Source organism: Cygnus olor, chromosome 9 (genome assembly GCF_009769625.2).
Source record: "Cygnus olor isolate bCygOlo1 chromosome 9, bCygOlo1.pri.v2, whole genome shotgun sequence".
In the NCBI taxonomy this organism is placed as follows: Eukaryota; Metazoa; Chordata; class Aves; order Anseriformes; family Anatidae; genus Cygnus; species Cygnus olor.
Window position 1 is genome coordinate 21982175 of NC_049177.1, and position 23503 is coordinate 22005677.

At 48.4% G+C, this 23503-nt stretch overlaps 1 protein-coding gene across 7 annotated transcripts in view; it reads left to right on the forward strand.

The window, feature by feature from the left end:
• Positions 1–23503, forward strand: part of MECOM (MDS1 and EVI1 complex locus) — a 317715-nt gene that overhangs the window by 4447 nt on the left and 289765 nt on the right. Inside the window, exon 1 of one of the 7 annotated variants that reach the window (XM_040566984.1) lies at positions 9747–9966. The exons of the other annotated variants lie outside the window; for them this stretch is intronic. Within the exon in view, the coding sequence (XP_040422918.1) occupies positions 9939–9966 (28 nt within the window). The 5' untranslated portion in view covers positions 9747–9938. Of the gene's footprint in view, positions 1–9746; positions 9967–23503 lie in introns of those variants that run through there. 7 annotated transcript variants of the gene reach the window in all.

The following is a 23503-nucleotide window of genomic DNA, read 5'->3' on the forward strand; positions in this document are numbered from 1 at the left end:
GCCGCGGCCATTGGGTCCCCCCGGAGCGCCGGGGCTGGCTCCCCGCCAGCCCTGCACAATGTCAACATTGAATATTTGAATTCCCAGACTCTATTTAACAACTTTCTAAATAAATAAACTCATTGTGTGTCTGTGTTTAAAATTATTTCACCTCTTGCAGAAAAGCTGCAGCATCCTATTACACCGGCCTCTCGGGCTGCTTTTTCCCCCCCCCCCCCCCCCCTTTCCCCCCCCCCCCAGCACACGCGAACAGGGCCGAGGGGCTCTGTCCGCGGCCCCATATCTCCCCCGATCCCTTTCCCTCCGTCTCCTCGCAAAGCACGAGTGGGAGCCGCTCGGACACCTCCCGCCCCGCGCTATCTAATCGCTCCCAAAAACAAAGCCAGGTTCACAAAGCCAGTTAAATATTAATCATTTCCAAAAGGAGGCCCACGTGAGTGCCATTGCTGCGGCAGTGCCCTGGACGTACTCAATCATTTTGGCTGCCGTACCATAGGCGGGCTCCAGGGACAGCTTTCATTGTTGTTGCCATAAATGGCTATTAGTGTTCATATTCACCTATTCACCTAGTTATTTGTGTGTATGTGTGTGCGTGTGTGCCCGTGCCTGCTGTGCTTGTGTGCAGACGTGTGCATTCACAACACACCTCTCTGTTCATGCCACGGAGCTATATAAAGATGTATGATACCTATATGGAGCTATATAAAGATACCTATAGAGATACCCATACGTGTGCGAACGTACAGCTGAAAAAGCAGGTAAACATAACGGATATCTGCGATTGCACTCAATGCATGTGCTGCTTTAGACAGGGATCCCCAGGCTCCCGTGGGTGCTTGTAGGCTGTGCACCCACAGCTCCACAGCCCCAGGGGCTCAGGATTTTTGTGGCTGCCTACAGGGAGCTCGGACCCAGAGCCAGGACCCGCGAGCCTGGACGTCGGTCCCTGGCCTGCTTCCCAAACGCATTAATTGTGGACTTCCGTGGTGGGAGGACGCGCTGTGAAATATTTATTGACTTCACGTGTAAGCAAAGACGTTTGGCCAGAGAAGACATTTCTGGCCGTCTCGGGGAGCACGGCCCTCTGATGGTTGCTGGAGATGAAGGCAGGGCGTGTTTGCTGTGAGGACAGGTACCTGGTGCGTCGGCGCTCAGCCCAGCCCGCTGGAGGGTGGTTGAGGAAAGGGCAGTGGGAAGCAGCCGGAGTTTTATAAATCTCAGCTAATGAAGCCTTGTCCACAGGAATTGCCCTGCCTCGCTGTAAACCAGTTTCTAAACAGATGTACTTTAACTTTGGAAGGGACTGCTCAGACGCTCAGGTTTCCAGCTAAGAATTCAGGATATTTGTTTGTTTAAAATTTAACTAGGTTTGCTGTCATTTTTGGAGCAAGTCAGAGCTCTTTTGCCATGATTTAATACAGTCAGTTTTACATCATTTTAGTTTAGTTAGGCAAGGCTGTGAGTTCCTACATGAAAAGCAGAAAGAGGTTTAATCATACATAGCTTTTCCAGCTAGCAGATACAAGTGTAATACTATCCAGTAGACAGAGCTAGAACCGGGCAAATGCAGATTAGAAATACAGTTTATATTTTAAGTAGTGGAGGTATTTAACCATTAAAACAATTTACTGAGAGCTGGGTGGATTTCAACATCACTGGAATTCCTTTGTCTTAATTAAGGTTGGCTGTTTTTCTAAAAAGATATGAGCTAATCCAAACAGGAATTAATTTAGGGAATTCCTGTAGCCTGTGTTGTGCAGGGGGTCAGAGCAGACCATTCTTCCTGGCTTTATACTCTGTGCACCTAGTTAAGGCAGCGCCTTTCATACGGAGGCATTGACTCGAGGCTGGGCTCATAGAATTGCTCTTTAAAAAATGAAATGGACATAAAAAAAAAAGAAAAAAAACACAGGCTTCGGCTCAGACAACGGAGAACCGACGCCTGGCTCAAAGTCCGCTGCTCTTTTCCATCACTGCTGCTGCTTGTGTCTGCACTGCAGGGCTCCCAGCGGGTGCTCCCCATCTCAGGGGTGCCCAGTGCCCGTGCTCAAAAGCAAAAGTCCCCAGGGAGGGTTTACACAGGTGGGAAGGGGAAGGGAGCCCACCCTGTGGTAGGATGTGGAGAGGGGTCCCGAGGTGCAGCTGCAGGATGCTCTGAGGTGCTAAGAAGTGGCTGTTGTTACCCACAGGGCCAGGACTCTGCCTCTTTGCATTGCTGCTTTAAATATGAAAATTAAAATGCCCAGGGTATGGAGCAGTCCTGCCTGATATTCACAGACCTTATGCTCCCCCCCTTTTGTGTGCGCTTCTAGGCCATAGCTGAGCAAAGCCTTCTCCAGGGCTCTTGCAAGGAAAGGCAGCCACGGGGCCGTGTAGGAGGAGGGAAGCTAGCCTGCAACGAATATTGTGTTTGGTGCTAAATACGTAACAAAGAGAAAAAAATGTGAGCTAATCCAGCAATAGGAGCTGAGAAGTGAAATACATTTTGTTTTATTTCAGGCTTTAATATTGCGGTCTGTTTCGGGGGAGCATTATCTTTTAAAGTAGGATACCTGCAATGACATAAAACCCCGCTACCTTGAGGGAATGTCAAAGATTGATCTCCAAAATAAAGGAAATTCAAAGTTAAGACCACATGGCCTCCGAGTCCCAGAAACAACAGGAGGCAAGGAGGCAGCTGAAGGTACGGCTGTGCTTGGGGACTGCCCCAGCCACTGCAGATAGGTGGCACGGATCGAACGGGGCTGGCACGGGGCGGAGAGGCGCTGGCTCAACAAGAGCTGCGGTGGGCTCAACTCTTTTTGCAAGTCTTGGCTGATCTGTGATGGGCGTGCGAGTTTTATGGTGGAAAGACTGCTGATAGGGCTTGATTTGTACAATAGGAACACTCATTCCCCTTTGGCACCGACAGTTTTTGTTTAGAAAATCTCATATTAGGGCAACATTTTTGGACAGAAAAGAGATATACAAAAATTACAGCTTTTTTTTTTTTTTTTTTTAATGAGGAATTGTTCATATGTCTGATCATGTGCACTACTTCTTAGCCCTGTTTAAACTCTAAACTAAATTTAAATTGCCTGTAAAATAATACCCAGAATGGAAACTGCCACACGACTGTAGCCCCCACTCCCCGACCCCAGCCCATGTTCCCTTGCAAAGCAGTGCTTTTTGCTTTGGGATTGCAGTGAGCTACAAACCAGAGGAGCAAGACTTCTGTGAATAGGTTATTTTTGGCAATTGCATCACCGATTATGTATAAAATTTCAAAAAATATGAGTTCTGCCAGTTTGATCTCGGAGAGGGCTACAGAAAATGGAAAGCCCTGAGACTGCTGTAACATCATCCTATTTTGTCTATTAGCTCTCATTAGATTACCAGGATACCGAGAGCTCTGTATCGGCCAATCTAACAAAATCTCCCAGGTGGCTTAAATTAAAAAAATTAGCCATAAATATATTCTGCATAATGCAATTTATTACGGCTGTTTATTGCGTGCGGTGGGAAAACGCCTGGTGTCAGATGATCCGAGTGCAGCGTGTGTGCCCTGCTGAAGATGGTTACGCCGCGAGGGCCCCAGCTGAATTCGGAGCTTGGCACCCTGCAAAGCCACACGCATGTGGCACGGGCCTCGGGCAGCTAAAAACTGCAGCTGAGGTGGGGGAGCTGGATGCCAGGGGAAGGTGGAGGGTGTCTGGAGGCAGCGGTGCTTGCTGGAGAAAGCGGGGGGCAAATGGTGCTGGGCCCCAGCATGGATAAGCCCAGTGGTACTGGGATCGGGGGGCTCGGCTGTGCCCCCCTGGAGGTTTTTCTTGGATGAAAGGCAGAGGGGACGGGGCTGTTGGGGACAGGGCTGACACATCCACCTGCTGCTGGGGAGCTGCAGCAGGGAGCTGGTGGCTCCAGAAATATCTCCTGCCTCTGCCCCTGCCTTTTTGCACCAAGTCAGCACTCCAGCAAGGGCGAAATCATTCCTAGGTTTAACAAAAGTCTCCCCCCGCCCCCCCGGCTCCTTCACACACGCGTTAACACCAAACTGGCAGAGCCGATGGAAAAGGATTTTGCATTTTGGAAACCGAGCTGGCTGAGCGCTCGCCGCGGGCCCGATCCCAAACCCACTGATGGAGCCCGTGGAGGTCACACCGAGTCCCAGGGGCTTCGGAGCGGCTCTGGCCGGAGTCACCCCCCCCTCCCTTCCTCCTCCGGGGCTTTTATCAGCAGGCTGTGCTCTGCGGCGAGCCCCGAGATGTGATGGTGTAACAGATACCTGCATTTACATCGGCGTAAGTGAATTAGGTTGGCCCTGTAATCTGGCCTCATTTAGGAGCCGTTACAGCCATTAGGATGAAACACGAACGCTGCTGGTGGGACCGTGGTGAGCCCACGTGCTTGTTTCCCACTGTGCCCCCTCCCTTCAGCCGTCCCATGGGACGGGGCTGTAGCGGAGGCCTGGGCAGGGGACCTAAACCCTGACAGCGCCCGTGTCCCCAGCACTGCATTTCTCCAAATAGCCCACATTTGTGTCTTCTAACCAGATATTTTTGCTGCTGAACATACCCGGTACCTGCAGGTATGCGCTGCTACACATGCTCCATCACTGCCTCCCCACTTCATCCCATACAGAAGGTGTGTGAGAGATGAGCACTGACCGCCGAGAAAAAACACCCAAACATGTCTAAAACATGACTTGAGTGCCCACTGGTGCTTAAATTTTTGATTTAAAAACTATTTAACGTTTCAAGCATTTGATAGAAGTGATTAACTTTTCCCTCTCGAAACTCCTCTGCCGTTTGAACTCAATGTGGCCATGTTTCCACCGCATTTTATTCACTTGCACCTTGGTGGGGAATTAAGCAACACTTTCGGCGTGTTTTAATCCTTCCCGTTCTCTTTGTGGCTCTGTACGAAGGGAGAAAAGGAAACATGTTTGAAAGAATTCTGAAGTGATGTTTTTTTTAGGCTCTTGGTGTATTTTTGGCTGCAGGGACTGGCATGGGGACTGGTCTAAGAATACACGACAGAAAAATAAATTGGCTGTATCTGTGCTAAGAGCACTGCTTTATACTCTTGCTGTTTTTTTTGGGGGGTTGCTGTATCATGATAACGGTAATTTACAGCAATAATTAAGACCTGTGAACAGTAAAAGAGGAATGGTATTTGTTTGTCCTGATTCTTTCAGTTCTTATAGTAAGTGATGTCTAAGTAGTCTGACTGCCTATGGAGGTGCTATTAAGTGTGTGTGCTCTGCCTGCCCGAATAATTGCTGTGCAGGGGGTTGAGATATGTGGTGCCATGCAAAATGAGAAATGGCAAAACCATCCTCTCGGTCAGACAGGACACTGGATATCAGAGACATCCGAAGGATGTGAGCAGGCTCAGAATGAGAGGAGGTGAAATGACCTGTGCTGGACCAATGTCCCAAGCGAAAGCCCCACCGAACCTGTGCCTCACGGGCTGGCACAGCGTTAGACCTCGGATGGGATGGAGCAAAGCTTCCCCCTGAAGGGTCAGCCGTGCACCAAACCCAGAAGACCCATTTCCAACCTGGCTTTGTGATTTATGAGGACCGGAGTTAAAGCAGCAGCCGCAGAGGCCTGCCGGGACTGGGTGCCCCTTCTGCTGAGCTCTGTGCAAACCCGGGCAGCTCGTGCAGAGCTTAGGGCCTAAGAAATGCAGACTAAACTTCAGGTTTTGGTGCCCTATGTATGCAATCATGGCATCGTTGGAGGCAGAAATAAAATCCTGGGCAGAAGCTGATGTTGTAAGGAGAATCCGCCAAGTCGGGGCTGCGTAGTGTTAGGCTTTTTGCTTGCGTGTCAGTGGGTGTGCTTCAGTTTTATACCATCACACGTCTCCCTTTGCCTTCCAGTGCCCCCTCGCTCTATTTTAGAGAGCCCTATTATTTTTGGCTGTGGCTGCTGGGTGACCAAGCCACGTTAAGCCGTGAGGATCCTGCAGCATCACCCACTTGCTTTCAAAGCAAAGAGCCCCGAGATCGATGGGGAAGGAAGGGGGAAAACCCAGCAGATAATCCAGCCCCGCAAAGCCCTGGGGCTGTGGTGCCAGCACGTTTCCTGCCCCGGCACTGCCAGGGGGACGTGAGCGGTGCAGCTGGCCAGCGCCAGCAACCAAAACGTTCCCCAAGCCTGCAAGGCTTATTATGGTTCTTTTAAAGTCAGTGCCAAGAAAAAGGGTCCACACAACCTCCAAGCGAGGCTTCATAAGCTCAGTTTTATGGTGGGATAATTTGGAGCCAAACCATCATGGATTTTGCATAGAGAAATACCCCACGGAGCATCACAGACCGGGAAGAAAATATATTGAGGAAAGAGAAGACTGATAATTTTATGGCTTTCCTTGAAGTTAGGCAGTAAAATGGGCTTTATTTAGCAATTTCCTCACTTCTGATTGCAATTTTGTTACCAGTGTAATGTTTTTAGATATAATTTTCTGTGAATGTGGAGAAACTTTAGATGCCCGGGCTTTGTGTGCTGTGCCCAGAGATGCCACGCTGCTTCCCAGGATCTGCCCGCAGCGTAAAATGTTTGATTTTGGAGCAGGCTGCTGGGCAGGGCGTGCTGGTGGCACTTAGCTCTGCTCTTAACGCTGTGCCTTGAGCCCATGTGGCTGGACAGCCCTTCAAGGGAGTGGGATGAGCATTTGAAAGCCAGCTGCATGGCTTGATCCAGGTCACGGATGAGGGACACAGATATTTTTTCGAGGATGAAGTATTTCTAATCTGAAATTTAGAACCCAGGTGAGGTGATCTTTGCACTCTTAAAGCTCATCTTCCCAAACAGGGGCTATTAAAATCCCTTGTCCCTTAGTCTTTTGGCCAAAGCACGTGTGCAAATCCCATCCAGAATTTCTCCGATCGGATTAAGATAAACCTCCGCTATGTTTGCTCCTCATGTGAGTAGTTATTTTTCACTCAGCATGGTTCAATTTTAACAAAAATGTATTTCACAATGCAATAATTCACACCCACTTTTCTTTGGGAAATCATTTATAGAAGGAAAGTTAAATGCGGGCAGACATTAGTACTGCTGATACATGCAACATGTCCAAATGTTGAGGGAAGTGATTGTGGGTACAGCAGAAGATGCCATCATGACCTTGGCAGTTTGTTTATTAGACACAAAATCACGGATATTTCTTCTTCCAGCTCTAACTGGTCCGAGAACTCAGATATAACCTTAAAAGCCCTTTCTGGGGTTTTGAACAGAATTTAAACCTCATCACTGCTCAATACTATTTACGCAGCTTGAATGAGAAAAGGGAAAACACCACGGGAAAGGAAAAAAAAGGTGCAGAAACTAGAGAAAAAAAGGTTTTTCACTCTGATGGCTGAATTTCCTCTTCAGTGTAGTCCCTCCTGGTGTCACTGCACAGCTGGAGCAGAGAACAGGGGAGCATTTGATGCCTTTCACCCACTGCGTTGATGCGCCCTGTGCGCACGACAGCCGGTACCCATCAGGTTCCTCCGACAGCCTCCTGGGTGCCACGGGGGGAAAGGGCTCTCCTCAGCCGGCGGCAGCAGAGGTGGCACTGGAGATAAGGCAGAAGTGGACAGAGGGCAGGCAGGTGCTCTGTGGGGAGGGGATGGACAACGGGACACACTGATGGACTGACGGACTGCTGTCAGCCCCCCGAGCCAAAGCAGGCGGACACATCCTCTCCAGTGGCACCTTCCCATGCAGGAACATTAAAGTAATTCAGGACAGCATGTTGAAGAGGTGGTCAGTATTTTTTAAATACTAAACAGGCCCTGGGTGTGTTGTTCTCGATGGTTTCCTCCCCTCAGTGCCACACCACTATTGCATCCACACGCAGGAGCTCAGCAAGCTGATGTGGCGAAGTGACCCCTGTGCATCCTGACCTCCTCCTCCCGATGCTCAGCGGGCACAAAGGTGCTGAGCCTGCCCTCGGCTCCCTGCCTTCCCTCCGTGTCCCTGAGCAGCAGAAATGGCCGTGCTCGGCAGGTCGGGGAGATCCAGCTGAAGGCCGTGAGGGCTGGAGGGAGCGGTGTTGCTTTAGGATCCCTGCCTGCCGAGCGACATATCAGGAGGGAGAAGTCTGAGCCTGAAGCGGTGCCGAACAGCATCGGAGTGGGCTGGAAGGCTGAGCTCCTGCAAGAAGGAAAGCGAGGAATTCAAGGGCAGTAAAAGAGAGGTTAAGGAGAGAACAAAAAGGAAAGGAAATAAAAGTGATATGAAAGGCTGGAAAAACAGCTACATCCAGATATTAACCGCTGCTGCTGTATTTGGACACCACACTGAGTTAACAGAAGTACTTGGTGAATGCGTGTTGGTGTGGAATAGGAGACAATTTCAGAAATGATCTAGATCTTCAGAAACATGGAAAATATTTTAGCGAAACGTATTTTGTGTGCGTGCAAATCTGCCAATAGCTTGAAGACGTATTCTGCAGGAGACAAGCAAGAGAAGGTATGGTTTGCTGTTGGGATTTTCAGCCAAACTCCCTCGCTCTTGGAGTTTGACATCCCTTTCTTCTCCAAGATGCCTTTCCCCGGCTGTCAGAGGAGCGGGAGCAGACAGACCCATCCCCGGCCGATCAGATGTGGCTGCCTGGCAGCTGCAGAAACCGCACAGATAGCGCTGCCTCGGAGGGTTTTGTTCCTCTCTAGCGTGCTGGAGCAGGAGGAGCAGCCCCAAAGCTGGTGCAAAGGCGGCTGATGGAGGCGAGGGGCTCTGCTGGCTGCTCGCCCTGGGATCCAGCCAGGACGAGGAGAAAGCAGATGCAGGGCAATCTTCACTCTGTCTGGGGCTGCTCCCATCTTTAACACGCAGGAGGAGAAAATCCTGACAGTTGTTTAAAACAAGGAGCTTCCCCTCCCTTTCGGATTTCTGGGTGTTCCTGGGGATTGCGTTCTTCCAGGAGTGTCATTTGTTTCGGAGCGCAGCATCATGGCCAGACAGCCTCGACTTTAATTCCTGGGAACATCTTTATAGGCTGTTTTCACAGCTACATAACAACATTATTTTATCTATCCATCTCTCACACCATTTCCCGATATACAGAATTATCAAGACTACCCATCAGTCACTCCTGTGTTTTCTAGTCCTCAGTGCCTTTACCACTTTTAGGACATCTTTCTGGTATTACAGCCACACTGATCTTGGTGTTATTATTATTATTATTTTTTAAAATTACTTGGAGTCTTGAAAAAAATCTGTCGAGATGTGCAAGGCCAGCTAAAGAGAAGCAAAAGATTAAGCTGCAGTTATATCATCACTAACTTCCTGAATGTTCAAGTGAGGAAAGGCTGTTAACTAAGTGTGGTGTTTTTTTTTTTTTTCTTTTTTTCTTTTTTTTTTTTTTCCATAGAAGAGCAGGACATCTGCTTTTTTAATTGTGAGCTAATGAGCTGGGGCTGCGCACCACCTGATGTTGTCCTCTGCAGCCTTTCAGGCATCCAGGCCACCCAGCTGCTTTCTTCCTGGGTTTGCACCAGGGTTTCTCCACTTTTCAGAGAATCCGTGCCGTGTTTGCACGCCTTTCGTGCTGGATGGTCGGGGGTATGACGGGGTTAGTTGGGAGATAGATAGGAGGAGAGATTCCTTGGTGCAAGGCTTAAGAGATTGGGAAGGTGCTTCCAGCCCGTCCTGAGCTTCCCCTCCTCATAGGGGCCCTGCTCAGCTGTACTCGATCACAGGGAAGTGGCTCCCTCTTTTTGGGAAGGGTTGCTGATGTTTTCCACCTGCTGCTGGTTGGGTTTGGGGTTGGTGCAGGCAGCAGAGGAGCCTCAGGGCAGCCTGGTGGTGCTTTGGCACTGAGTGAAGCTGCCTATTTGCTGCCTTGGTTTCTCCCATGCTCAGGGTTTTGGGGTTCCTTCCTTGCAGCATGGGCATGGTGATGTGCTTCTTGGTGTCATTTTGTGCTGTAGCAGCGTCTTGTGGTGTCATCTAACATCAGCGTTGATGATGTGCCATTCCCCCTGGACATCAGGTAAAACCTACAAGAAATGAGCTTGTATGTTCTTGACAAATATATATATATATATATATATATATATATATATGTATGTTTTTGGTTTTTTTTTTTCAAAATTTTCACTTATTTAGTGTTGTGTTTGCTGATGTTGTTTTTTTTCAGTGTTAGTTACAACATCCAAAAGCAACAGGAGATTTTTTTTTCCCCTAGTGTGCTTTTCAGATGATCCTGGAGATTAGCTTGGGTGTGGGGCAAGCTGTTCTGTCCCCAGCAGTCTCCCCATCTGCAGCCGAAGTGCTATGGGGATAGGTGCTGGATGCCATCTCTTGTTCTACTTTTTGCCATAATCTTGAGTGCTGGTGCCTCTCTTGTTTCCTCTTCCAGCCTTGTGGTTCTGCTGTGTTCTGTGTGCTTCCCTCAAGGCATAAAAATGTTGTAATAGGAAAAAACCTACTTGTGGCTGTAGGTTTAGGTTGGTGTCAGTCAGCAAGTAGAAGCCAGTCTGTGCGCTTAGTTTTGGGCTTCCCTGTGCCTGAGAAGGCTTTGAGGGTGCTCAGAGAATGGGAATCTCCTGAGAGCTGATGGCTCCTTGTGTTGTGCTGGGAGCTCACAGAGCCCGTGGCAGGGGACATGGCAGAGCAGCTCAATCTCACCCTATTGAGAACCTGCAGGTCCCCATGGAGCTCACTAGAGCTGCAGAGATTTAGGCTGTAACCGTTGGTCCTTATGACTTGAAGATGACTTTTTTCCATGTGGAAGGGGACTGGCACCTCCGATGCCCCAGGTGAGAGAGCAGAAGGTGTGTAGAAGCCTGCAGAGCTGTGCTTTGGGGTCGTGCCTACCCGCCTGTGGGGACCTGCGGCCACTCCTGCTCTAAGCAGCAGGAGGTGGCAGGGGCTGGTGTCACTTCTTGTGTGTCTGTGGGCTCTGCTGGGGCTCAGCACGTGGTGTCTGCTCGCTGGGCTGATGAAAAACTTGGGAACGAACTGCTGGGCAGAGTGGGGCATCGCTTGTGTGCTGAAGTCATGGCTCTCTGTTTGTGTAACGTTAACACGTGTAGCATAAATGAGTTCCTATACCCTCTGCTGTTTCATTAATGTCACTTGTTTATAAGTGCTCTACGTTAACAGCTATTTGACGGTGTCCATTAGCTTTTCCTAGGGTAATGTTATATAATAAAGCGAATGCTAGCCAAAAGCAATAGTAATACGATAAACAAAAAATCCAGATTCTGGGTGAGAAATGTAATGGAGCGAGGGCTGAATTCTGGTGGGAGTTTGGTTTAATCTAAAGGTTAAAAAATGTTATAATTTGGGTTTAAGTAAATTGGCTCTCTAGTCCCAGAGGTCTCGCTCTTGTACTTGTCGTGCCTCCAAAGCTTCCACTAATGCCGATGGGAGTCCTGGGCGCACAAGAAATGCGGGTTCAGGTACTAAAGTTACAGATTGGCTTGGACCAAAACCCCTAATCCAAATACCTCTAGCTTTTGAAAGCATTTGCCAATTGGATTTGAATCTGGACACAAACATTGTGGCTTGAGCTCATCTGAGCTCACTTACATCTGTGTAAATCTGTAGTATGGCCCCGATCCAGCAAAGCATGTAAATATGTGCTTAATTTGACTTCAAGGGGGCTATTGTGTGCTTAAAGCTAAGCACGTGTTTAAGTGCTTTGCTGGACTGAAGTCCAAATACGTTGGAGTCAATGAAATGACACCAAATAGTGCAGCAAAAGTGAGATTTGAAATGAACCAAAATGTTTGTATTTCTACCTGGAAATGAACACACTGTTCATATCCTGCATCCACTTTGTGTTTTCATCCATCTGCACATAATGTATTCTTTACGGTAACCTGTCCCTTCAATACAGTAAAGAAGAAATATACTTTGAATTTTCCTGCTCTATTACTCATATTTCATGAAACGTGTTCTTATGCCAAGTGTCTGTTTATATATATTTATACATGTTGTTTCTTTATTGGTATTGGCAAGATACAAAAAGAAAAGAAATATTTTACAGTTAAAAACTTGTAAACAGTTTTATCCCTCATTTAAAACATTTTAAAAGAGTTTACCTGCCCATGGTCAAATTACTTTAACTTATTTTCAGTTTTGCTAGTCTGACAACATGAACAATTTTTGTTAAATGCATAGGTTTATTTTTAGTTGCAAATACATTGTAAACAAGTGTGACGTGTAAGTGATGTACGCCTTTACACTTAACTATTAAATGCCACTTTTGTACTTGAAATCCCACGTTTAGTGATCGCCACACTACATAAAGCTGTCAATGAATATTTTCATGTGAATATGTTAATACAGGTTAAAAGATCGTGTTTTGCTTTTTTGACTGCTGCAGCTTCTTGCAAAGGGGACTTGAGAGTTAATTGAGGCCAGCCCTGGAAAGGTGGCACAGGCATCAGCTGCAATGGGGAGGTAGAACAAAAATGAAACCTAAAAGAAATGAAGCACAACAAGAAATAGCACTTGTGCCTGTATGTGATGACCACAATACTGACATAAAGAGCTGCATGTTGCAAATGTCTGTAGCTTATTAATGAGGTAACAAGGAAAATTAGGTATCAGCGGGGTTTGGCTCTGAATAAAACAGGGATCTTTTATCTCAGAGTGGTCTATTGAAGACTCGTGGGCTGTGATGTGGTGGCTGAGGTTGTAGGAGCTGACTGGTGCCATCTGAACTTGCTGGCGTTTCCCACTTTGGGCAACCAGATGCGGGCTCAGTTGCAGAGGGAAGCTGGCTGGAAACGGGGAAAATGTTTGCATAGGAATTCATGAAGAAAGATGTTTTTGTATGTTTATTTTTGAATGTAAAGAATATTTTTGCACTGGCTCCGTGTCTGGAGGTAGGTATTGGGTTTTCCTCACTGCCAGCATTGAGGGAGTGTGTAGAGGCTGGAGAGCTGCTGATCTCTTGCAGAGTGATGTGCCCAGCCCGTCTGCAGCCACTGCAAAGTGACCAAGGTCCTGTTAACTCTAACGATGCAGAATCGACCCTAGATGGGTAAGGTTTTCCTTTAGGAAAAATCACTACGGGCTTCAGTTGCACCATAAATGCATTCAGAGATTGTGAAGTGATTCTGGTGCACGTACAGCCAAACCCTGAATTCCTTCTCCAGTAGTGCTGGGGTGCGGACTGATTTCCATCCCTGCTCTATCCCAAATGACTCCACTGGCAGCAATGGCATTGCTCCTGATTCCCCGTGCACGGGCAGTGTGTGCCCACTGCCACCCACTTCTCTTGCCCAGGAGGGACAGACCTGTCCCACAGCAGTGGCACAGTGAGGGGCTTTCACCCCTGTGCCAAGGACAGCTTTGTCCCTTCAGCCTTGTCCCACCGAGGCAGGTGGTGGCATGATGCATTCCCACCCTGGGACCCGCTGCAGCACCCTCAGCTTGGGAGATGCCCTATAAATCTCCATGGCTTTTGTTACCTGCTGCGGTACGTGACTGATGGCTTAAGGTAAAGAATGGGTGTTGGAGGAGCGGGTAGTTAACAAAAACATCCTTTGGTGCTTTCTGCTCAGCCTCCGTGACTGCTGCTTTCGGCAGGCAGGCGTGACTTGCAGCTCCTCGCCCCAAATGCAGGGACCTGTGGGTTTTGCAGCTGCTGGTGCCCACCTTGCTGTGATATTTTTGGGCTGCAGTTGGTTCTCCGGAGTGTGGAGCTGCTCTGAGAGCAGCCCGGTGTGAGCACATTAGCAAAGTGAGCCTGCTATAAAATATCGCTGCATCCAGCTGCCCCGTCAGTAGGTCAGGCTATTTGTCCCACCCAGACAGGGTGTCTAGCAATTCTGGCAGTGTCCCTTGCTTTGGCATGGGAAAACTTGTTTTGTTTGGCACTGGGGAAATAATATGCATAAATAGTAATGCTTGAGCCTAAACGCTCCCGTTGTCTTTAGGCAGACTTATTTTATGACAGGTATTTCTTTTTTCCTGAAGGACTTGAATCCCAGCCTGCAGAACAGTTGCTGTTGAGTGGAAGCATTCCTGCTATTTTCCCTCAATTCAGAGGAAGCAATGCACTTGTTGTGTTACCTTGGTGAATCGAAAGTGGTTTTCACTTCCCTTAATTAAGCCTCCTTTGGCGATGGCCCCTCCAAGGTGGAGAGTGGAGCGTGCTCAGGAGCACCGCCGCTGATTTGAATTCCTAAATTCCTCTCCTTGCGAACTTCAAAGGCGAGTATATTGCTCTAAGAGGCACCAATTATGTAAACCGTGGGCTATTCAGAATGTTCCATAATTATTTATTTTCAGCGACAGAGGTTTTAACCCAAACTAGACAGAAAACTGGCATTTCTCCAGATATTAGCTTCTATTGGAAAAGGTACCAATAAATGGGCAGGGTAACAGGGTAGATTAGTGTCCCTTCATCTTCCTGACCTGGCCATGTGTCAGAGCTGACCAAAATTACTTTGATTTGATGGCTATTAAAGGTCATGAGCAGAATGGGATCAGATGTCTCGGCTGAGGCTGAAGTGCACAACATTATATATTGATAGTAATTAAGTTGTTTCATTTAATAAGCACCATCGGATTTAAAGGCATTGTTACAGTATCAGGGCAGGAGGAAGAAGGAGGCAGCCTGGATGGAGGCTGAGGGAGAGAGAAAGGGCTCTGGAATGAGTGAAATATGTCCCCGGAGTAATTTTTTATTTTATAAACTGAATGCAAACCTGATGGAGAACTATGGAAATGAGCAGTCATGCTGGATACATACACACACTCTCTCAATATTCCTATACTGTGGGTAATGAAAAGTGCCTTCAGGGATAGGGTGGCCTTACCATTCATCAGTGCCATAGCCTTAAGTGGGTAATAACTAAGAGCTCCCATATCTAGTGTGTATATAAATTCTAGCTCCTCAGTATATTTGCTGCAGACCGTATTTAATTTATACAATTCCTTAGCTTTAAAGCTGTCAATTGATAACATTCAATCTGTGAGTCTGGCTGATAAAAGGGAAGCGAAGAAGTGCTCTCTGGTGGCTGCAGCAGGAGAAGCTGCGGGGGCCAAAGATTGCGTGGGGAGCGGGGTGGTGCTCGTGGGCCGAGCCATCCCCTTTGCTTTCCTCTTTGTTCTTTGGGGACACGAGCTGGTCCCTCTGCTGGGCAGGTACTGCACCTGTGTGCAGGCAGCAGTCTGGTTTGAGGATGAAGGTATCTCTCTGGCCTCCAAAGGTGGTGGGAATGGCCTCGCCATGTGCCTCTGACCCTTGTGAGACTGGGAGATGCCAGGAGAGCTTCAGGTGGTTCCTCACATCCATGTCCACAGACATGTGGAAACGATTGCTGTACGTGGGAGGGTCAGTGGTGGAGTGTCTGGCCCTTGGAAGGAGCAAGATAGGAAGGAAGCCTCCAGCACAGTGACATAAAGGGAGGCTGGTAAGCGAGGGCTTTGCAGAAATTAGCTGTCCGGGGGCTGCACAGTGGATGTTGAACTTGGCCAGTGTCTGCAAATGCAGGAGCTGACCCAGCCTTCAGTCGCAGCAGCAATGAGGATATAAGTCTCCATGACCGAATGACCTGTAGGTGCTGAAGGTTTTGGCCAAGGCACTGAGCACAGACATGGATGAGGGATGTCATGGGGCAGCTGCTGGCCAAGGCAGGGCTTCTGAAGAGCTGTACTCACTTCTACCTGGTGTATGGGTTCACAACGTGCTGATGGAGAGCCCTGGAGGTTGACCTGGCTTTCAGAGCAATTTCTTCTATAGGGGAGTCTTAGAAGAGTAGTGTTTTGCTTGTGGAGGCTCTTCAGTTTTCTAAAGAAATGTAGTTTATTGATGGGAAGGGACCAATAATGAGAACGGGCTGGGCGCAGAGCTTGTTGCTCTTGCGGAAGGCTCCTGCAGCAGGATGCTGGTGGGGGTCTGTGTGCCTGCTCCTGTGCAGGAGGGGAAGTCCTACCTGCCCCGATTGTCAGGGCCAGCCAATTCCTGACATGTCCTTTGAGGACCAGCTCTGCCACCTGCCTTCCAGGATTCCCCAGAAAGTTCAGACGGTGCCTTGAAACACAGGTTGATAAAATTCTCTTTAATTTTGAGCTGCTGTGTTAAAAGTCACCCCCCACTCAGGCAGTGATGCCGTGGTTAGGTCAGAAGGAAGTGCAAAGCCCCCGGTGGTGCCTGCAGGAGCAAGACGAGCGTTGTTAGCGTTGCTGAAATAACCAGGCAGAGCAGCCTGCGCTCAGGCATAGCACTAAATATCCGAAGCCTTGGTGCTGACCGCAGCCTGCTCACGTGGGGCTGTTTGCGTGAGCCGGGAGGTGCCGGATGCGGCCGGCAGCAGCGTGGGGTGAGCAGGAAGCGGCATGGGGCAGGCGCTCAGGAAGGGGCTGTCGGGAGCAGCGGGCACGGCCGCGTTCCTGGAAAGCTGAGCAAGTCCACACGCTCGGCCTGCAGGATGGGAGCAGGAGTGCTGGCTGGGTTTAGGTTTGCTTTGGGCTCAGGTTCAGGAATCGATTTTTTTTTTTTTGGCTTAGCTGTGCCCCAGCAGCTCTACTCACCGAGGACACGTTTCTTGGAGGTGTTGTCTCCTGTATCCTCCTGCTTCTTTTCCAAACTTTTACTGCTCCCTTTATCTGTGACCCAAACTCTTTGAGCAGTCCATTCTTCAATCATCATTGAGCACCCTATTTGAGCAAAATAACTCCATTAGGAAAGGATCCCAGCTCAATCAAGAAACAAGCATTGAGCAGAAATAAATAAACTTGGAGAGGACATCATAATTAACCTGGGGGGGGGGGGAGGAGATGATTTATTGACTACTGAACATTTGGCAAAGAAATTTTCAGCTGGCTCCTGCTTCGCCCAAACTCTTTCAATGGGAGAAAGCTCCCTCAAAAAGAAAAAAAGAAAAGAAATGGCCCAAGCAGCAGTAAGGAGCTTGCAAGCCTCCAAGATGGGAAACAAAACAGGAAAGTTTGCCAAATAAGGTCTGCAACAGGTCTTGGAAGCTGGAGGGCTGCGATGGAAATAAACCTGTGGAAAGCTAAACAAAACACATAGCACCCCAGCACAAAAGAAGGAAGGAAGGTGATCACTGCAACAGGCTCCTATACCCTTCTAAGAATAAGTCTTCCAGTATATGGGTCAGGAAGAAGCGTGGCTTCAGCCTGGATTCCTAGGGAAAAACAAAGTGATTGTTGGGTGGTATGTTAATGTAGCAGGTGCAGTTTTATTTAAACAAGAGGTAGCTATTGTTTTCTGGAAGTGTGGTGATTTACAGGCTCATAGTTTATCCCGGAGAATCAGGGTGTTAAGTCATGTGCATGTATGTGTGTTTTACCCAGGGTGGCCGCTCTCTGCTCGGCCTCTCTGAGGCGGGAGGAGCTGAAAGGAAAGGGCCCTGTAAGCCCAGCGAGATCAAATTGTTGAGGTGTAATCAGTAAATTGTCCAACACGGGGACATGGGTTTGGGGTGAAATGGAGATGTGGTTTCCCGCCCGTGTTATGGGCTGGGAGAGTCCCAGCTGATCTCAGTGGGATTTGTACATGGGGATCTGGGAAAGAACTTGGCCTTATAAGCTGTGCTTGCCTGGCAAGCCACAGGAGAGAGCAGGAATTAACAGATACCTTAATTCCTGACATCTATGTCAACACAGTACCTTCAGTGCTGAGCACAGAAGGAAGGCTGGTGGGAGCTGTAGCTTGTCTTGCTCACCTCTGCAGTGGTGTTTTTGTTTTGGTTGTACCCCAAATCTCATTGTTTGTGCACAGGTACGGAGCCAGCCAAGCTTTTCTGTCCCTGCTGGTTATTTACATCTGTTTATTTTCCTCTCCAGACTGGAGAGCATGTTTTTTTTCAGAACAGTCAGGTTGTTCTTAGTGTGCTCAGAGTCCAAAAAAAAATTAAAAAAATATAGAGACTGGGTAAAATAGTGTATTCCACCCTGAAAAGCCTGCTGCTGTGGTACTTTAACCAGAGGGGGGTGGCTTTTCTCCAGCTGAGGAAAAGTAGGGGGGTGTCTGGGCTTGATTCTTCTATTTCACTCTGCTGCAGAATGAGGACAACTTCACTGGGATATGTTCATTTCCACCTAAGTGTGAGCAATGTAAAGAAACATTTGAAAGAAGCCCCAAATTGTGGTTAATCCACTTAAAACCTGGCAGATCCCTCTTGCTGACTGCGGATTCTTACACTGTGGAGTGAAAATCACCTTTTCCCCACACGAGCCCTGGGGCTGGGTGAGGGTGTTGGCGATGCTGCAGGTGATGCACAGGGCTCCCTCCCTGCCCGTTTCCTTGCTGGACTCGGGGGCGAGATGGCTGCTAAACGCTAAATGTTGCACTTTCGCTTGCGGTGATTAATATTGCTCTGATATTTGTCTGATGGGAACTCCCACCGGCGGGCCGGGCAGCGCCCTGTTGTGCTGCTCATTGTCCAGTCTGGTGTAAATGACCGTCCCTTCCTCTGTGAGCTCACAGGCTAAAATTAATAACGGGTTTGAAATGAAGGGTGCTTTATGAGTAAGGGCTGTTGTTGTTATCTTATTTTTTTCCATAGAAACAGAACATTTTATTACTTTCACTGAAGAAATCCACGTTATCAGTTTCCTTTTATGCAATAAAACACGCTTCCATTCTTCTTTAATAAACATTAATTGCGTAAATCTCGTTCTGTGTTTTGCATGTAGAAAACCCTGCAGAAACGCCAAGTATCCTTTTTCTCTTTTTCCTCCTGAAGCTTCCAATTCCCTGATTCCACCAAGCCAAGATAACACCATCTCGGCAGGCCAGCACTGCGACAAATTTACAGCCTCAGAGCTTATATCTTTGCAGGCAATTGTCTTCAAACAGACAGTGCATTTCTGCGTGTCGGAGGCGTGGGGCTGGAGTTTCTTCTGAGAAACGGCCGAGTGTGTCACTGCTGAACCCCTGAGTGACAGCAAGTGCTTTTCAGCTTCTGTTGTGATTTTATTCTTTTTTCTTTTCTTTTTTTTTTTTGGAAGGGTTGGCAGTCTGAGCCATTCTCAAGAATTTGGAAAAGAGCCACAAACAGGAATTATTGAACAATTGCTCTGTGAAACTTAAGATAACAGTTTGTTCCACCACAGTGGAATTGCTTTGTGGGAGAAGGAAATTATCTTTTTAGCTCTTGATTAACATTATGTGAGAAAAATAAAATTAAAGGTTGATTGTATCTGTTGTCAAATGGAATGCATGTTCGTGCGAGGGGAAGGGGGCACGTGTTGGGGTGACACGTATGGAGATGAATGCTCCTCAGATCTTAGGTTATTTGAAAACTAAGATTTTTTTAATGTTTGGAAAATTCCTCTGCTGCTCTATTATTGTCAGGTTAATGCTTACCCTGTGCTCAGTGTGACTAAATACTAGATCATTAAAGAGTAGGTATATACTACTGTCTTGCCTATAGTAATACTTTGCTGGTGGAGAAGGATTTGTGTGCAAATTAAACTTTTTCTATTATATCTGAAGTTTTGGTGGTTTTGACAGGTTCATAAACATTACAATGACAGTAACTTGCATCTCCAGTTACTCTGTACATCAGCACACCTACCTACTCTTGTGCTTATCTTCAATAAGAATTAGTGATAAACACCACTATTGAGAGCACAGGAACATTTTTAACATACCGGCCTGATCCAGCTGCCTTTGAAGTCAATGGCAGACTTTTCCCTGCAGTCAGAGCAAGTGGGATCAGGTCTGGGGCTGAAGGCGTCAGGTGCAGTGCTGATGTTCAGGATATTGCTGGCAGAGGGCTGCACCTGCAGGGCCGATCTGCCCTGTGACTGCAGGATTTTGGTTCAGCAAGCCCTAGGTCAGGTGCATGGCGGTGTGGCCTTGTGTCCGTAAGTGCATTCACAGGTGCCCTGACAAAGTTGTGCTCTGTGTGGTTTTGGTTTTAGCTTTCAGATGATCCGCCACTGGTGTTGGTAGGAGCTGCACTTCCCCACTGAAGGCCTGGTGGCTGTGACAGGAGCCATGCCGTTGCAGGAGGGTAGCTCACGGCCTGGCTTTAGCCAACCTGGGGCTTTTCAAGGAGCTGGGGCCTGCAGGGGCAGCCCGAAGCCTGTAGCTCGGCTGCGTGGCCGCCTTCCTGCCTGCCCCAGAGCCCTGGCGGCGGCTTTGACACCCTGCGACTCGGAGGGAAGCGCTGAGGATGCCGAGATCCAAACATGAACTTTCTGGGCAGGCCAAGCCTCTGCTGTGATCTCCGAGCTCGCTGCGTGTGCTTATCTGTGCCTGCAACACATGCTGGGAGATCAAAATATGCCCCTTCTGAGGCAATAGGAAAGGGACAAGATGCTTCTTTAATCACGTCTGATAAATTCTCACTTGTAATGAGAGCCCTAATTAAGGGAAATTACCTATTGGAAAAGAGTTAAAAGGGGCCCCCATACTCCTTCCAGCAAACTTAAAGACAAAAGGAAGTTTCTAACAATGGGTCACTGGAGATGCATTTCCGCTGGGTTTTAAAAAACAAGGTACTGTCTAGCTGATGAGCGGTGAAGGCGAGCAATGCCGCTTTGATGAGCCTTCTCCTGCTTCCTGATATTGTGACCCTCTTAACAAACACTGCAGACTAAAATCAGCATGCCTTCGGTATGCTGTAAGTGCAGGCAGGCTATCTGAAGAGATGCCTCACTTGCAGGATATGGTTTAAATCCTGTTTTGAATAAGGTTTACATCCTTGTCACTGAAATAATATTTTTGTACCGTAAAAATCAATGCGAAGAGACAAGCAGACAGGTCCCCCAATATGTAAACAACCTATCTTTGATGTCACATCTTGCCAACTTTTTTTGTCCCGTGGGATGCCCAAGAGTTCAGCTGTTTCATTTTACTTTTACACATCTCTTTTTGATGCCAATAGGTGTGCACACTTCTTGATTTTTGAAGTGCTGGGATGGGAATCTCAAGATCTGGGCCCTGTTTTGTCCTTACTGCTCTGAAATTGGCTCTTTCGCATCCACTTGGGTGGCTTAGGAGGTTCTGGTTTTCTGGTCAGCTCTCTGACTAGAATAACAACAGGAGGGGTCTCTGGATGTGAGGGGGGAGGAAAGAGGCTCCAGGTCCAGGAGTTTTGGTCACTGTGATCATCTGGAATGAGCTCTCTGCGTATCGTGAGCTCCTCCTCAGTGGCACGTGCTGGAGGGGGCTGTGTGTGGTGCTCCAGGCATACTTCACATACTGATCTCTCCTCCGCCTGGGTTGGTCTCAGATCCCGGCGTGTCCTACCCACAGCAGCCAGCGTTGGTGAGAGGCGATGTATCTGCTTTCTTCCTCGTACACAAATTTCTTGTAAAGAGAAAGAAAGGCTGGGCATGCAGTAAAAATACTGGGGTTTGCTTGCGCATAGTGAGGGCACAGTGTTGGTGTCAGATTTTAGTGTCAGATTTTAGTGTCAGGACCAGGTGATTAACAACAGCTGTCTGCAGCCCTCCCATAAGGTTTGCTGCGGAGCTCCACATTGCATCTCCGAGCCTCAAATATTCCATCAGCATCCAAAATGTTTGGCTTTCACCAGCTGCTAATGCAAAGGGCATCACTGATTGAAGCATAGCTTTGCTTTATGTTATGATGTATTTATTTACTTTTTATGAAGCAAATCATCAGCAATTTTCCCCATTATTTTTTTTATTTTGCAAAACTACAGCTAGTGGTGGTTTGGATTTTTTTTTTTATGGTTAGGTGTTTGTAATTTTATTGCCCATGATATGAATGAGGTTCAGGCGTGTCCAACCACTGCAGCTGGCTCCCCAGCACCTCTGTGGTGTTGCTTTTGAATCTTGTAGAGAACGAGGAACCCGGGGCACACAGAAATGCAACCACTTTCCTGGAGAGCTGCAGCAGGGATGGGTGTGTGTTTTGGTGGGTCACTGTCCTACCCCAAGCTTCTCTTGGCCCTCTGGAGTAAAATGCATGTGAGGGCTTGAGGCCATGGTGGGGGGACAGGGCACTAGCACCCCTGGGAGCTTTGAAGGGATGCTGGCCTTTCTCATTAATAGCACGCTTGAGGGATTTCCCAGGTATCGCTATAAAACGATGGGACCGTGCTCACAAATGTGAAAGCAGACTGCAGGTCCCTGCCATCCAGTGGCAGGGTGACCAGAGCAGGGCTGGAGCTTTGAGAACAGGTAGCTCAGGTGCCAGCTGCCTCCTGAAATCCTCCGGCTGTTGCATGTCTCCTTGCTGTTGGAGGCATTTGTCGAATTCCCATGGATTTTTAGGTGTTGGTGACATTAGCAAACTGCAAAAACGATAGCCCCTTATCTTTAGAGGAATGCCCCCCAAACCTTTGCCTTTCTGGAGCTGCTGCCTGCGCAGGGAGGAGCCCAGTGCATGCAGGAGGTGGATGCGTGCGTGAGCAATGTGCATTTAGATGGACTTCTGGTGTAATTTGAAAATTGGTTTGTTTTATACCGGCCTCAGTTGCAAGCAGGAATGATTAACCAAAACAGGAGCGCGCGCGTTACTCGCCTTTAATTATGTTTGCAATACATCACGGTGATACGGGGGAGCAGAAAGCCTTGCTGTTTTCCAGCACGCTTGCCCTGTAGCATATGGTCCTAGGGAAGCGGTTTTGATGCAGAGCCCCCAGCAGCATATGGCGACAAAACCGCCCCCGAAGGCAAATTGAAAGTAGCGGCCGGGCCTGGGCCCCGGAGGAGCCCGCGTCTCTGCCAGCCGGCAGGACCGGGGCTGAGCGTGTCACCGTCACACTCATCACGGCGGTTTTATATTTGGTTTGGGACGCTGGTGCATGAGGTTCGGGATGTAAAAGTCAGAAGAGATATGGTTCCTGTAATGTCTGCAGAGATCCTTGTGTCGATAAGGTCAGCAGCAAGTTAATAGATTTTTATCTTCTCATCACATGAACTTAATATAGTGCAACTGTTGGAGGGGAGGGGGGAGACCTCCCTGCTGCTATTTCCTGATGTGTTGCAGGGGGGTTGAAAAGACAGGGTGTGCCTGCAAAGCCTCGTTTTGCTTAAAGTGAAAATCAATAGTTCAAAAATTATAACAAAATTCTCAGATACAAACCAAAGGCTAGTGCTGCGCGGTAACCGCAGTTAAAAGTAATTACAGAGGGGGAAGAGGAATGGGCTTCTCTGTGGTGGTGATGGAGCAGTCGAGGAAGGGAACGTGATTTCCTACCCAGTGCTCCCCACAGCACCGGTCTACGTTTCCTTGTGCCACTGAAGGACCGCGGGGTAGCACAAGAGCAGGGCGGCGGGCTTGGTGCTGCAGAAATAGCCACGAGGGGTGCTCTGCGCTGCTCCTAAATCAATGTGCGTAGGGGAACCGAGGCCCCGACCAAGCTCTGGTGTGCCTGCAGAAACCCCGATCGAGGGGGTGACAGCGTTGATGGATGCGAGGGCTGCTGTCAAGCTGGGGACGAGGAGGAATCGAGGAGGGGGACAAGGAGATGGGGACAGAAAGACGCTCCACAGCTGTAAATATATTTTGCCATGAAAATTTGGTGTCGCTTGTATTGCAGCCACCATCCGAGCTGATGAGTGGAGGAGAGGGTCTGTGGTGGTCAGGGAGGGGCTGCTCCTGTGCCGGAGAC